General features: G+C 44.2%; 1 protein-coding gene across 1 annotated transcript; it reads left to right on the top strand.

The window, feature by feature from the left end:
- Positions 1-6990: 6990 nt before the first annotated feature.
- Positions 6991-15634, top strand: LOC130914196 (synaptotagmin-11-like). The gene is made up of 5 exons (XM_057833171.1): positions 6991-7252; positions 10812-11230; positions 11325-11753; positions 12900-13020; positions 13101-15634. The coding sequence occupies exons 1-5, from the start codon at positions 7219-7221 to the stop codon at positions 13409-13411; spliced, it is 1314 nt and encodes a 437-aa protein (XP_057689154.1). The 5' UTR covers positions 6991-7218; the 3' UTR covers positions 13412-15634.
- The last annotated feature ends 609 nt before the right edge of the window (positions 15635-16243 follow it).

The raw sequence follows: 16243 nt of genomic DNA, 5'->3' as shown, positions 1-16243 counted from the left end.
GACTGAGCAAGATGGACGCTGACTATCGGGTGATAGGCAGGACATCTACAAGCACACGTCTGCGACACTAAATCCCGCAATCAGCTCTTCAGGACAGTCCAGAACAAATGGCGGGACGTCCTGTACTACCACAACACCTGATAACAAAAACAACTCTAAGTTTGATAACTCGGCGCCTCTCGGACGTCAACGCAGGCCGAACCTCCCACCTCAGCTGCCTCGGTAACCATGACTCAGCAACAAACGCTGACGCACGAACTTGACCACTCAAATCTGCAACAGAAGAAGACCCAAAGACACCCCTCTTCCTGCCCACCGCCAGCCCTGCGAGAGCCTTCAAAAAGACAATGTTTAACTAATCGCTGTCATTTTTTCTTGGGAATCTTTTATTGACTTGTGATACAGAGGGGCAAATAAGTATTTAGTCAAGCACGAATTGTGTAAGTTCTCCCACTTGAAAATATTAGAGAGGCCTGTAATTGTCAACATGGGTAAACCTCAACTATGCGAGACAGAATGTGGAAAAAAAAGCCAGAAAATCACATTGTTTGATTTTTAAATAATTCATTTGCAAGTCATGGTGGAAAATAAGTACCCTAATTTTCGCACTATAAGGCGCACCTGACTATAAGCTGCAGCCCACCAAATTTGGCACGAAAACGGCATTTGTTCATAGATAAGCCGTACTGGACTATAAGCCGCAGCGGTCCTCACTGTATCATGAGATATTTACAACAAAAGATATTAACCGGTACAAACTTATTTGACAGCGGCATCATATGACCGACTGTCATAAGACCAAATGAACCATCATTAAACTTTGAACCAATTAGTGCAAAGCTTTATTGCTTCAAAAAGCTTAATTTGGCCATCACTGCTCCCTTGAGGAAGACAGTAAACCTCTGCTGCCACCTGCTGCTGACTGTTGTCATCCAACATGCCTCTTAGCATGCATTGCAGCGCTACAGGTGTAAATAACAATCAAAAATCATGTTCTGTGCTAAATATTTCTTCAGTTACTGTTCCAATTGTTTCATCAATTGCTAGTTATGGTATTTGCTAACACTTTATTTGACAGTGGTGCCATAAGACTGTCATTACACAATCATAATTATGACATGTCTCTATCCTGAGCATTCATGAATGCTTATAACAGATGTCATTAAGTGTTATCTGGCAAATGATCTCACTTTTGAATGGATGCAAAAGATCCAAGATGGACAAAAATTGAGTTAGTGACATAATTTGCCAAATGACACTTAATGACATGAGCATTCAGTAATGTCCATGATAGTGTCATGTCATAATTTCGATGATCTTATGACACTCTTATGACACCGCTGTCAAATAAAGTGTTACCTAAAAAAAAAAAATCAACAAATAAGCCGCACTGGACTATAAGCCACAGGTATCAAAATGAAGGGAAAAAGTAGCGGCTTATAGTCCGAAAATTACGGTATTTGGTCTATACCAAAAGTTCATCTCAATACTTTGTTATGTACCCTTTGTTGGCAATAACGGAGGTCAAACGTTTTCTGTAACTCTTCACAAGCTTTTCACACACTGTTGCTGGTATTTTGGCCCATTCCTCCATGCAGATCTCCTCTAGAGCAGTGATGTTTTGGGGCTGTTGTTGGGCAACATGGACTTTCAACTCCCTCCACAGATTTTCTATAGGGTTGAGATCTGGAGACTGGCTAGGCCACTCCAGGACCTTGAAATACTTCTTACGAAGCCACTCCTTTTTTGCCCCTGGCTGTGTGTTTGGGATCATTGTCATGCTGAAAGACCCAGCCACGTCTCATCTTCAGTGCCCTTGCTGATGGAAGGAGATTTTCACTCAAAATCTCTCGATACATGGCCCCATTCAGATCAGTCGTCCTGGTCCCTTTGCAGAAAAACATCCCCAAAGCATGATGTTTCCACCCCCATGCTTCACAGTGGCTATGGTGCAATTCAGTATTCTTTTTCCTCCAAACACGAGAACCTGTGTTTCTACCAAGAAGCTCTATTTTGTTTTCAACTGACCATAACACATTCTCCCATTGCTCCTCTGGATCATCCAAAGGCTCTCTAGCGAACCGCAGATGGGCCTGGGCGTGTACTTTCTTCAGCAGGGGGACATGTCTGACAGTGCAGGATTTGAGTCCCTGGCGGCACATTGTGGTACTCATAGTAGCCTTTGTTACTGTGGTCCCAGCCCTCTGTAGGTCATTCACTAGGTCCCCCCGTGTGGTTCTGGGATTTTTGCTCACTGTTCTTGTTATCATTTTGACGCCACGGGGTGAGGAGGGAGTTGAAAGTCCGTGTTGCCCAACGACAGCCCCAAAGCATCACTGCTCGAGAGGAGATCTGCATGGAGGAATGGGCCAAAATACCAGCAACAGTGTATGAAACGCTTGTGAAGAGTTAAAGAAAACGTTTGGCCTCCGTTATTGCCAACAAAGGGTACATAACAAAGTATTGAGAAGATGGTATTGACCAAATACTTATTTTCCACCGTGATTTGCAAATAAATTCTTTAAAAATCAAACAATGTGATTTTCTGTTTTTTTTTTCCCCACATTGTCTCTCATGGTTGAGGTTTACCCATGTTGACAATTACAGGCCTCCCTAATATTTTCAAGTGGGAGAACTTGCACAATTAGTGGTTGACTAATTACTTATTTGCCCCACTGTAGCATTAGAACAGAATTTTCTGTGGGCCTTGCAAAATCAGTCAAAATCCAGTAAAACGGCTGGGAGCAAAGGGGGTTGCACCGGTGAAAATGGCCCGGAGTGAATGAGTTAAGTGTCATCCGGCAAATTATGTCACTAACTTAACTCGGATCTTTTACAGTACATCCATTCAAATGTGAGACAATTTGCCGGATAACATAAAATGACATCTGTTATACATATTCATTAATGCTCATGACAGTGTCATTTCCCAATTAGGATTGTCTAAGATTGTCTATGACAGTCTTATAGCGCCACTGTCAAAGTGTTACCAAATACCATAATTAGCAATTAATGAAACAACTGGAACAGCAACTGAATAAATAAGAACAGAACATGAATTTTGATTGTTATTTACATCTGTAGCACTGCAATGCATGCTAAGAGGCATGTTGGTCAACAACAGTGTTGGCAGCAGAGGTTGACGGTCTCCCCCAAGGGAGCAGTGATGGCTAAATGAAGCTTCTTGAAGCAATGACACTTTGCAGCCAATTGATTCAAAGCTCCATGGTGGTTCATTTGGTCTTATGACACTTGTATGATGCCGCTGTCAATTAAAGTGTTACCAGTTAATATCTTTTGGTGTAGCTATCCCATAAAACAGTGAGGACAGCTGCATCTTATAGTCCAGGGTGGCTTATCTATCAACAAATGTCGTTTTCGTGTCAAACTTGGGTGGCGGCTTATCAAGTGTGCCTTATAGTGTGAAGATTACGGTATACATGAGAAAACAAGACATTTCACCTAATATTGAACCATTTTTAGACAATCAATGTCTTTATTTTAGATGTACATTGTTGAAAACAGTTAACAATTGCATCTCAGATGTGACTAGAAAAAACAACAAATTCACTGCTTTCACTCAGATAACTAAAAACTAGGGCTGTCAAATGATTAAAAGTTTTAATCGAAAGATAAGACACAAAACGGATATATACATTCAACATACAATACATAAGTACTGTATTTGCTTATTATGACAATAAATCAACAAGATGGCATTAACATTATTGGCATTCTCTTAAAGCTGTACTGTGAAGTAATTTCTTCACATGCCAAATAGGGTCACAATTAAAGTAATTAAACATTGTCCAACAAATAAAGCATGAAAAAAATAATTCATATGTTGTATATTTGACAAAATAATCGCCATGTATGGGGCCATGTATCGAGAGATTTTGAGTGAAAATCTCCTTCCATCAGCAAGGGCATTGACGATGAGACGTGGCTGGGTCTTTCAGCATGACAATGATCCCAAACACACAGCCAGAGCAACAAAGGAATGGCTTCGTAAGAAGCATTTCAAGGTCCTGGAGTGGCCTAGCCAGTTTCCAGGTCTCAACCGCATAGAAAATCTGCGAAAGGAGTTGAGAGTCTGTGTTGCCCAACGACAGCCCCAAAACATCACTGCTCTAGAGGAGATCTGCATGGAGGAATAGGCCAGAATACCAGCAACAGTGTGTGAAAAGCTTGTGAAGAGTTACAAAAAACTTTTGGCCTCCGTTATTGCCAACAAAGGGTACATAACAATGTATTGAGAGATGAACTTTTGGTATTGACCAAATACTTATTTTCCACCATGATTTGCAAATAAATTATTTAAAAAATCAAACAATGTGATTTTCTGTTTTTTTCCCCCCACATTCTGTCTCTCATGGTTGAGGTTTAACCATGTTGACGATTACAGGCCTCGCTAATACTTTCAAGTGGGAGAACTGGCACAATTAGTGGTTGACTAAATACTTATTTGCCCCACTGTATGGTGACCCTGGAACCGTTTTGCCTCCTCGCCTGGGTCTGTTGCTGTTTTGCCTTGCCATTTGATCGCTGTCGACCTGAATAAATCGTCAACTTGTGTTATGCAGCCTTTTACTAGCTTTCAAAATGGAGTCAGTACAAGGGGTTAAGACTAAGGTGAATGCGCGGAGTTTGGCCTTTTGGCCGAGTTGTCGGAGTTTAGCCAGCCAGGTCCGGCAGTTATTCACTTCCTATAGATTTTGGGGCTTTCCTGGGTCTATGCCTGTACATTTACATAGTTTCTTTTCCATTTTTGGCCATTGCTATTTTAATTCCTGTTTAATAGTTACTTCCTTATGATTTAGAGTCATTTTCTGTACATTTTTGGGCATTCTGAGATCATTACCTGTATATTTCGGATGCCTTCCTATTGATTTTACAGCATTTCCAGGTTGTTTCCTGTTTCTTGGTCAGTTCCTCTCAATTATGGGGCATATCCGGTCAGTTTTAGTTGATTTTGGCTCACATTTTTGGTCATGACCTGTTCATTTTGGCTATTTGAGGAAGTTTATTTTGGGACAACAAAAATAACCTTTGATAGACATTTTTGCTAGTCCGAGCTTGAAATTCAATCGGAGTGAATGGAAACTTTTGTGTGGGAGGGAGCTGAACATGCATTTTGGAAATGTATGGGGACCTTAATGTCCAACTAAAGCGGAACTGTATGTTTTTTTGCAAGGCATTCCCACAAATAGCCATTTTCTCTTTTTGTTGCGTCAGGGGCGGGGCTTAGGTCGGGCCTAGAAGTACCAGTGCTGGAAGGAGGATGTTGCACAGAGGTCTCACTCTGCTCAAATTTCATTTCACTCCTCTTAGCGTCATGTGATGCACGTCTTTTACTTTTCCGAGCACACGTGTGAGAGACTTTTTCGCTGCCATTGACGATGATAGACGTCCAATCATGTGGCGTCTAATCATCTTAGTGCCCTTCCTGTGGTCAAGATGCAGCCTCCTTCCCACTTGTAGACGTCCAATCCATTTGAAGTGGGAGGTTGGCAGCGAATGAACAAATGTTCATTTACATACACTTTCAATGAATACATTATTTTAATTAATATTGTTAATGATCATCTTATCATGTATGCAGTATATAAATCAAAGATTATTATTGTGTTTTAATAGTATTGTAATTTATTGATGTTATACATAAATTAATAAAATGCTAACAAAAAAACTCAATGAAAGATTTTTATGTTGCGTTTAATATGACTTATTCATTAGTTTTTAAAAAAAAAATAAGTACACTTATAAATTAAGAAATTGTTGAAGAAAAACACTATAAAAAGATAAAAAAATTTTTTTCTTTGTTTTTATGACTTCATTTATAAATTACTAAAATGTAGGCCTGCAACTAACGATTATTTTCATAATCGATTAATCGGCCAATTAATTAAACGATTATTCGATTCATCGGATATATGTCACTTTTTTCCCAATTACCTTCACAGTTAAACTTGAGGCATTTTGTGAGTAACAATGAAGACAAAATCCAAAATCAAAGCACACTCTCTTGTATGACAATTTACAGTTTGAATGGGGGTTCGTGTTTAAACTCCAAGCTGTTATATGAATGGGTTATATGTGTGGTTTCTATATAAAAAGAAATGTACAATCAACTTTGTATCTAAAAATAACTCAAGCGCTAATATGCTTCTCCAAAACAATACAAACGGATGCTGAGGACACTGATTAGCATGATCGCTAACCAGCTTAGCGCTCTGTGATAAGTAGTAACGTCTCATCAACAAAGAATATAAACAATGCTTCATTTACTCACCTCTGACAGAGGCCCACTGGATCTATCAACACAAAAGACAATTTAACTCTTGACATTTTGTAATATTATTGATTCAGCAACCCAACCTGAGTGTAGCAGTGAACTCTCTCTCGCTCTTGATCTAATCACAGGCACACGTGTGCAGCCTCACGTCATACACAAACAAGGACCAAAATGGGACTGTTTATAACTGCCGGCAAAAAAAACGATTATCAAATTCGTTGGCAACTAACTTATTGATTGATTTTAATCGATTAGTTGTTGCAGCCTCATTAAGAAGCTACTTTAGATCGTAAGATGTCTGAAATTTGTTATAATTTCTAGAATTTAGACAAGTTTAAGGTGAAGAAGGTCCTAAACGATTAATTGGTTATTAAAATAGTTGTTAATTAGCTAATCGATTAATTGTTGCACTTCTAATAAAATGTCTAATAAAGTGTTTTTTTATATAATTGTTTATATATTTTTTTAATTGTTTTATAATATTATTTATGTTTTTAATTTAAAATTTTAATCCAAACAAACAAACAAACAAACAAACAAACAAACAAACAAACAAACAAACAAACACCTAAAACGAATGAATGACTTGAACGTTTCAATGAATTTTGAGAGGGTGGATGGAGCGAGCGAGTGAGACGTCTGCGCAATAGAGCATCTTGGCGCGGCCTCAGTGCGCAGACTCGCTGCATCTTTTCAGCATCCGTCAGTCAGTCAGTCGGGTCGACAGCAGACGAGACGGGACTAGACGACGCCCGAACCGAACCGCACCGGACTGAAGCGGAGCAGACAGCTAGCTTTCGACTGACGGATGTGAAATCAAGCGAGCGCTGCGTTTTCCTCTCTCCTTCCTTCCTTCCTTTTTTCCTTCCTCGTCATTGTCGTCTGGACGCTTCCCGCCCTGCCCTGCCCTGCCCTGCCATAAAATGGCGGACGTGACAGAGCTGCGAGCCCCCTACGGTGAGCAAACGTGCGGGCGTCGCCTCCCTTCCGCGGCCGCTGTCGCGTCGTCGCGTTCGGCCACGAATTCCCGTTGCGGCTCGGTGCTCTTTCCACCTGCCGCCGCCTCTCCGGTCGACGATGAGCCGCCATTTCGCTTCCTTCGGGCTTCTTTTCTGTTCTTTTTGGAACTTGACAACGCTTTTCTACTCTTATTTTTCCACTATCGACCCACGTCAGACGTTCGAAAGGATAAGCGCAAAACATATTTTGCTGTTTTGTTTTATTGGGCCTAGCGTTGACGTCACGTCTGTACGCGGTGGTCCCAGTGCGGCCTCACAGTGGCATGACGTCATTGTTTTTAAGACACTGGCTGGTTTGTCCTGCCGGTCTTAGCAATTTTGCGCACATTAGCTACTCCCAAAAGGACTTTTACTCAGTTAACTCTCTGAAATTCATTGACGGCGTTAGACGTCCAATCCAACATCCGTTCATCTGATGCCGACTCTCGCGCTTCGAATGGATTGAACGTCTATCAGCGGCTGCTAATTAGTAAATAGCAGATGCTATGACAACTTTAGCTTGAGAAGTACGCTAGTTTTGACTTTATTTGAATGTCAATGCATTGACTTGGATGGGAACGTCGCCTCCACCAACATGGTCGCTCTGAGGCCATGTTGGTGGGGGCAAGAATAGTTCTTTTTAGCTTCAGCCTCAGTTGAAACGAGTTTCTCAACTAGTAGACGAACAAACGTTTGTTTGCTGCCGAACCTCCTGCTTCAAATGGATTGGACGTCTATAGTGCCACCAATTAGTTAATAGCATATTCTTTGACAAAAACAAACGCTTGAGAAATAAGCTAGCTATGACTTCATTTTAATGTCAATGCACTGGCTTTGGTGGGAAAGGTGGCCCCTACCAACATGGCCTCCCTAAGTCCATTTTGCTGGGGGAGATGAAAGCTCTTTTATGCTTCTGCTGTCAATTAAAATTAGTATGTCACTACTTGACTAACGAACATTCTTTCGCTGCCGACCCTCCCGCTTCAAATGGATTGCACATTTACGTGTGATAAACTTGAACTGACAGCAGAAGTGTCAACAGACCTTTCAGTGCTCCTATTAACATGGCCTCAGGGCAGCCATGTTGGTAGGGGCCATGTTCCCATCCAAGTCAATACATTGACATTCAAATGAAATCCAAACTAACTCATTTCTTAAACAGCTAATCGTCCAATTCATTTTGACCAGGACGGGGCAAAGGAGTTCAAATGGATTAGAAGTTCAGTGCTGTCACTAGTGCTGAAAGATGATAATTCACAGCCAGTCCTCGGAGTTGAAGTCAGTTGGACGTCTATCGTTGTCAATAAAAGCCAAGAAGTTCATTTTGGGTCACTTGCTTGTAGTATTAGGGTTCTTACACGTCACTTCCTGTACATTTTGGGATCAAATCCTGTACAATTTGGATCATTTCCTGTTGATCATAGGGTCACCTTCTTTTTAATGGTCACATATTGTTGATTTCGGATCACTTTCTGTTGATTTTGGGTCACTTCCTAAATTGCGGAACATTTACGGGTCATTCCCTGTTCATTTTGGGTGACTTCCTGTTGATTTTGGGCCATTCCCCAGTCACTTCTAGATTTGGGTCATTTCCTATTCATTTTTAAGTATTAACTCATCACTTCCTGTAGATTTCAGGGTCACTTCGTGTTGATTTTTGGCCTTTACCAGGTCACTTCCTGTAGATTTTGGGTCATTTACTATTCATTTTTGAGTATTTAAGCATCACTTCCTCTAGATTTTGGTTCACTTCCTGTTGATTGATGGCCTTTTACAGGTCACTGCATGTAGATTTTGTGTCACTTTTTATTCATTTTTGAGTATATATGCATCACTTGCTGTAGCTGTTGGATCACTTCCTATTAATTGCGGAAAATTTACTGGTCATTTCCTGTTCATTTTGGGCCTTTCCCAGGTCACTTGTAGATTTTTGGTCACATCTTATTCTTTTTTGTGTATTTAGGCCAGGGTTCACTAAATTCGGACCTCGGTGCCACTTTTCCTGTCGTGTTTTCCATGTCTCCCTCCTCCAAGACACCTGAATCCAAATAATCAGGATCATTATCAGGCTTCTGGGAAGGTTGCTGATGACATAATCATTTGATTCAGGTGTGTTAGGGGAGAGAGACGTGGAAAACACGACAGGAAAAGTGGCACCGAGGTCCGGATTTAGTGAACCCTGATTTAGGCCATTCCCCGATCACTTCCTGTAGATTTTGGGTCACTTCCTATTAATTGCAGAACATTTACGGGTCATTTCCTGTTCATTTTGGGTCACATCCTATTCATTTTCGGCCATTCCTTGGTCACTTCCTGTAGATTTTGGGTCACTTCCTGTTGATTTTGGGCCTTTTCCAGGTCACTTCCTGTAGATTTTGGGTCACTTCCTATTCATTCTGGAGTATGCATCACTTCCTATAGATTTTGCGTCATTTCCTTTTCATTTTAGTGCATCGACGCATCACTTCCTGTTGATTTTGGGCCTTTCCCAGGTCATTTCCTGTTGATTTTGGGCCTTTGCCCAGTCATTTCCTCTAGGTTTTGGGTCACTTCCTATTCATTTTTTTAGTACTTACGAATCACTTCCTGTAGATTTTGGGCCTTTTCCAGGTCTTCAGGTAGAATTTGGGTCACTTCCTATTCATTTTTGAGTTTTTACGCATCACTTCCTGTAGATTTTGGGTCACTTCCTGTTGATTTTGGGTCATTCCCCAGTAACTCCCTGTAGATTTTGCGTCATTTCCTATTCATTATTGTGCATCAATGCATCACTTCCTGTTGATTTTGGGCCTTCCCCAAGTCACTTCGGGTGAATTTTGGGTCACTTTCTATTCATTTTTGAGTACTTATGAATCATTTCCTGTAGATTTTGGGCCTCTTCCAGGTCACTTAAGGTAGATTTTGGGTCATTTCCTATTCATTTTTTAGTTTTTACGCATCACTTCCTGTAGATTTTGTGTTTCTTCCTGTTGATTTTGGGCTTTTCCCCAGTCACTTCTGGTTGATTTTGGGCCTTTTCCCAGGTCACATTCTGTAGATTTTGGGTCACTTCTTATTCATTTTTGAGTATTTACGCATCACTTTCTGTAGATTTTGGGTCACTTCCTATAAATTGCGGAACATTTATGGGTCATTTGCTGTTCATTTTGGGTCACTTCCTGTTGATTTTGAGCCTTTCCCAGGTCACTTCCTGTAGATTTTGGATCACTTCTTATTCATTTTTGAGTCATTACGCATCACTTTCTGTAGCTTTTGGGTCAATTCCTATACATTGTGGAACATTTACAGGTCATTTCCTGTTGATTTTGGGCCATTTACTAATCATTTTTGAGTTTTTATGCATCACTTCCTGTAGATTTTGGGTCACTTTGTATTCATTTTGGGGCATTTACACTAAGCTCCGGTTTTATGGCAGCAACGTCAAAATAAAAGCATGTAATTTTGTATGTTTTATTTATGTAGTATCCAGAATTTAGCGCTAGGAGGTGCTCCCGTCTTACGTTGCGTTTGCCCGACAGCCATGTCTCCGGTGCTGGCGGGCTTTGTGGGCGCGGGCGTTCTGGTGGTCCTGGTTCTGGCCGTGCTGGCCCTGTGGTCCTTCTGCCAGCGCCGCTACCTGCGCGCGTCGGGGCGCTACAAGCTACGCGGCGACCGCTACTGCGATGCCGAGGACCCGCCCTACAAGTTCATCCACATGCTGAAGGGGATCAGCATTTACCCTGAGTCGCTCAGCGGCAGCAAGCGCATCGTGCGCGGCGCCGGCCGGCCCCAGCGCGACGGCGCCGGAGGCATGGTGTTGGTGGACGCCGACAACAACGTCCTAGACTTCCCACTTCAGGGCGCCCGCCGCGGGACTGAGCGCACGCCAACCCCGCGTCGCCCGGAAGGCACGCAGAGCAGCGGCGAGTCGGCCTCGCCCTTGACGCCAGCCTCCTCGGTAAGTCTGTCGTGATATGCAACAAGATCCCATTTATATTGGGTCACTTCCTGTTCATTTTCGGCCATTCGTGGGTCATATTCTTTCATTTCAGGTCACTTCCTGCTCAACGGAAGCGGAGGCTCCGCCCGACCTGGGCTCCATCAGCCTGACGGTGGACTACAACTTCCCCAAGAAGGCCCTGGTGGTGACGGTAGTGGGGGCGCGGGGGCTGCCGGCCATGGATGAGCAGGCCGGCAGCTCCGACCCATACGTGAAGATGACCGTCCTGCCCGAGAAGAAGCACCGCGTCAAGACCCGCGTGCTGAGGAAGACACTGGACCCGCTCTTCGACGAGACTTTCACCTTCTACGGCGTTGCCTACAGCTCGCTGCCCGAGCTCACGCTGCACTTCCTGGTGCTGAGCTTCGACCGGTTCGCCCGCGACGACGTCATCGGCGAGGCCCTGGTGCCGCTGGCCGGCGTGGACCCCGGCACGGGACGAGTCCACCTCAGCCGGCCCATCGTCAAGCGCAACACGCAGGTGAGGAGAAATACCCGTCCGTTGACCTATTGTTTTCTAATCGTAGCTCGCGTTTGGACATCGACAAAGAAGTCCCACTCCAGATTTCGGTGTTTGATCATTGCGTTTGATGGGAGTGTTGCCCTACCAACATGGTCGCCGCACAGGCATGCTTTTACATCCATCGGCACACAGTTTATGGCACCGTTCAGACGTATGCCTCGTATGTCGAAGCAAAGTTCCTAAGTGGCGGCCATGTTGGTGGGGGGCAACAATTCTCCATCCGTGACACGCTTCCATGTGTGGCGTATTGCAGCGTATTTACCATTCATCTATCTACTTACTATGAGAATGCTGCCCCCACTAACATGGCCGCCACACTGGCACACCTTTACACCTGTTGGCGCGCATTTTGTGTCGTCATTCAGGCGTATACCTTTGAATGCCACAAGTAAGATACGTCAGCAGGTTATAGTAGCTACATGCCTATGTGGCAGCCATTTTGGTAAGGACGACTATCCCCATTTGCGACAGGCTTCACTCGTATAGCATCGTGTTGCGTACTATTTGCCACTCATCTGTTACTTTTCTACTATGGGATTGTTGCCCCCACCATCATGGCCACCACACTGGCACATCTTTACACCTCTTGGCGCACATTTCGTGTTGTCATTCAGGCTTATACCTTTGAATGCAAAACGTAAGCTACAGCAACAGGTTGTAGTCGCAACGTGCCTACGTGTCAGCCATCTTGGTAAGGGCGACTATCCCCATCATGACAGGCTTCACGTGTGTAGCACCTTGCGGCGTATTTACCGCTCATCTGTGTTATCTGTCTACTTACTATTGGAATGTTTGTGCCTACTATCATGGAAGCGGCACGGGCACGCCCTTACACCCGTTAGCGCACATTTTGTGTCATCACTCAGGTGAATATCTTTGAATGCCACAAGATACGTCAGCAGGTTGTTGTAACAACATGTCTACGTGGCGGCTATCTTGGTAAGGGCAACTATCACCATCTGTGACAGGTTTCACTTGTATAGAGTCGTGCGGTGTATTATTTACCACTCATTCGTTATTTATCTACTAGTTATCTACTTAAATGCTTCACGTGACGAGTTGAGGCCTGGACAGGAAGTGACTTTGCATTTTGTGTGCGATCAGTGCGAGAGTCGCGGCGAACTGCTGGCGTCGTTGTCCTACCAACCCGTGTCTCATCGCCTTAGCGTGGTGGTCCTCAAGGCTCGGCACCTCCCCAAGATGGACGTCGCCGGACTTTCTGCCAGTGAGTCCGCCCCACTGTCACTAGAAAAGTCGACAAAAGAAGGAAATGAAAATAATCGCTATCTAATCATGCGCTCGCAGACCCGTACGTCAAGGTGAACGTGTTCTACGGGCGCAAACGCATCGCCAAGAAGAAGACGCACGTGAAGAAGTGCACGTTGAACCCGGTCTTCAACGAGTCCTTCATCTACGACATCCCGCCCGAGCTGCTGCCCGACATCTCGCTGGAGTTCCTGGTGGTGGACTTCGACCGCACCGCCAAGAACCAAGTCATGGGCCGCCTGCTGCTGGGGCCGCACGGCGCCCCGCCCTCCGGCGCCGCCCACTGGCGGGAGGTCTGCCACAACCCCCGCCGCCAGATCTCCAAATGGCACGCCCTCGCCGAGTACTGAGAAAAAGCCCGTCCCCGTCCGTCCTCGCCCCCCTCCCCCCCCCTGCGGTCGATTGCATGTCTCTGTCCGGACGACGGCGACGTCCCCCGATCGCTTTGGACGATTCCCATCGTGCTTTGCTGCCGCCCGCCCGCCGGTAAGTTTTGGACGCAAACCGGCCCTGACGCCATTTTATCCCGTGTCATTCAGATCTGGCTCCGGTATGCTCTTCAGGACAATTTCACACTCGTAACTAGCCGGCCGCCATAGATGGCGCCACACGTCCGATGTTCATTCGCCTCTTCCGGTCAAAAGGGAATGGACGTCAATGGTAGATTAATTCATTTTTAATTTTGCTAATGTCCATGTTAATTTTAAGGGACTTTTTGGTCAATTCCTGGACTTTTTGAAGCATTCTTGAGTCACATTTCATTTTTGGGCATTTCTGGGTCACTTCATGTTCATCGGTCACCCCTTTTGAGTCACTTTCTGTACATTTTGGGGCATTGTAGGTTTAATTTCCTGTTGTTGTTCTTGTTTTTTGTTGTTGTTGTTGTTGTTGTTTTTTTGTCTGTGTCACATCATGTTGATTTTAGGTCATGTTCTCCAAATGGCCTTGAAAGTCGAGCATTCACCACCAGTCTTCCCAGTTGGAAATGGACCTGATTTTTTTAGAAAGTGATTTCTAGAAATGCACAGAAAATTTTCGTGAGCGTGACAAAAAAAAAATTCCAGGAGTTGACCTAAAACATTCCTAAAATAGAGCGTGTTTTGACTCATCCAAGTATACTCTCTAGGACAAATTGACTATTGTCCATTACCGTCGGTGGCAGCTGATGAGCTATGAGCTAGAAACGCGCCATGAGATGTCGGGAAAATGATGGTTGACCCAGTTAAAGGTTGCAGAATGGCACAAGTGTAGGATATACGTACTAACAGGAAAGTTATCAGGTCCAGATGGTTCCCCTGCTGAGTTTTCTTGTATTTCGACAAAGGGCGTACCGGTAGCCGGACCTTTAGGTAGCTGGACGGGGAGTAAGCAACGCCGGCCGGGTTGCCGGGCTCACTTGTGTAAATAAATTCCCGCGCGTGCTCGTCGGTGGCATGAACGACTTCCTGTACGCTTCCTTTCGTGGCTCCTGGACTCCTTCCGAGCCACGTGACGTGACGTGACTCCCTTCCCGGACGCTCCCTATTCCTATTTCCGTATTGATGATGTCATAACCGTGCGTGTGATGTAATGCCGTTGTCCGTCGGGTACCGTGTCGGTGAGCGGCGTCGGGAACGCGATGCCTCCGGGTCCCCGTCCGGTCTACGTGGTCCACGGGCTTATTATGTAGTTGACTTTAGCCTTGGAAACATTCATCCAATACTCCACAGGTTCTAAAAAGGTTAGTTCAAGGACCCGCAGTTACCTTTTGTCGGCCATGTTGGTTGGGGCGACATTCCCATCAAAGTCAGTGCATTAACATTAAAATCAAATCGTAACTAGCTTATGTCTCAACCGATTGCCTACCTTTGATGGCACTGCCGTCCAATCCTTTTGAAGTGGGAGGGATGGCAGTGAGTGAATGAATGAATGTTCATTCACTAAAATCAATTGACGGCAGAAAAGATGATTGGACGTTTATCAGCGTCGCAGATTTGCACAAGTGTAAGATAGAGGGGGCAAACATTGCCCCTACCGACATGGCCGCCACGTCGCCACCACGACGTCTGGCATCTTCATGCCATTGGGTTCCGTTGAATGACATTGAAGCGAAGCCTCCGAAATTATGGCACCAAATGAAAGCGTGGCTGTGCGGCGGCCATTTTGGTGGGGGCAACATGTCCATCAAATGTGGACATTCAAATTGGTATTTATGGAGTATACGTGAATGGTTGCAAGTACATCAAAGTGGCTGTATATTGATTTAGGAGCCTTCATCCATATTTTGCCAGTCGGTAGGTGGCGCTGTCCCCCCCTTCCCCCTTGAAAAGCACAGCGCGGCGTCCGTTCGGCGTGCCCGTCGACGCAGTCGCGTGACCCGACCGACCGGCGCGCCGGACCGAGCTTTGACCACGCCCTCCACCCCAGCCCTTCCCTTCTCGCGTGAGACGTCAATGGAGATTTGACGTGTCGATTTTGTATGGATATCCTCCTAAATGTCCTGAAAGCTTTCCGCGCATTGGAGCGCCCCCTGCTGTACTCCCGAATGATGCTAACCTTCTCATTGACGTGCAAATAAAACAAGTGAGCCTGAAGCCTCCTTTTTTTCTTCAGTATTTTTTTTTTTATTAGCTCATTGTGTGCACGTGAGACGTTTCAACAAAACGTGCCGGTCCCTTTAACGGCCACAGGGTGGTGCTGTTGTTAAGCGCCACACTTGGCTGGAACATCGGATTTACTTGAAGCAGTGGAGTGGAGGTACAACAACTTCACAGAAGTGACCCCAGCATGTTCACCGTTTGGGCCCCCCCTCAATATTTGTTTTTATTTTTATATTTTCGTTTAGAATTCTTTTAACTTTTTTTTTTTTTTTAATCCTTTTTATTTAGAAACAACCTGCGTAAAAGCAAGCAGAAGTTGGGTGTACTAAATTTAGATGGAAGGTTCCAAAAAGCATTAAAAAGAAATAAAATTCATTCAATAGATTTTGTCAAACTTCAGACCATAAAAAGCATTAAACTAAATGTTTGAAACATTAAAAATTATGTAAACTTGAAGGTTAAAACGTTTTTTTTACATGATTTATTAGTTTTCTCATATTATCGGGTAGCCGGGATAAGATAACATAAGATCATTACAGGATAAGAGAGCCAATACTATCGGCTACCTGACAATGTCGGCTGATAAACGCGTTTTAAAATATT

This window comes from Corythoichthys intestinalis, chromosome 4 (genome assembly GCF_030265065.1).
Source record: "Corythoichthys intestinalis isolate RoL2023-P3 chromosome 4, ASM3026506v1, whole genome shotgun sequence".
Classification (NCBI taxonomy): domain Eukaryota; kingdom Metazoa; phylum Chordata; class Actinopteri; order Syngnathiformes; family Syngnathidae; genus Corythoichthys; species Corythoichthys intestinalis.
The sequence above is the reverse complement of the archived record's forward strand: the minus strand, read 5'-3'. Positions and strand labels throughout refer to the sequence as shown.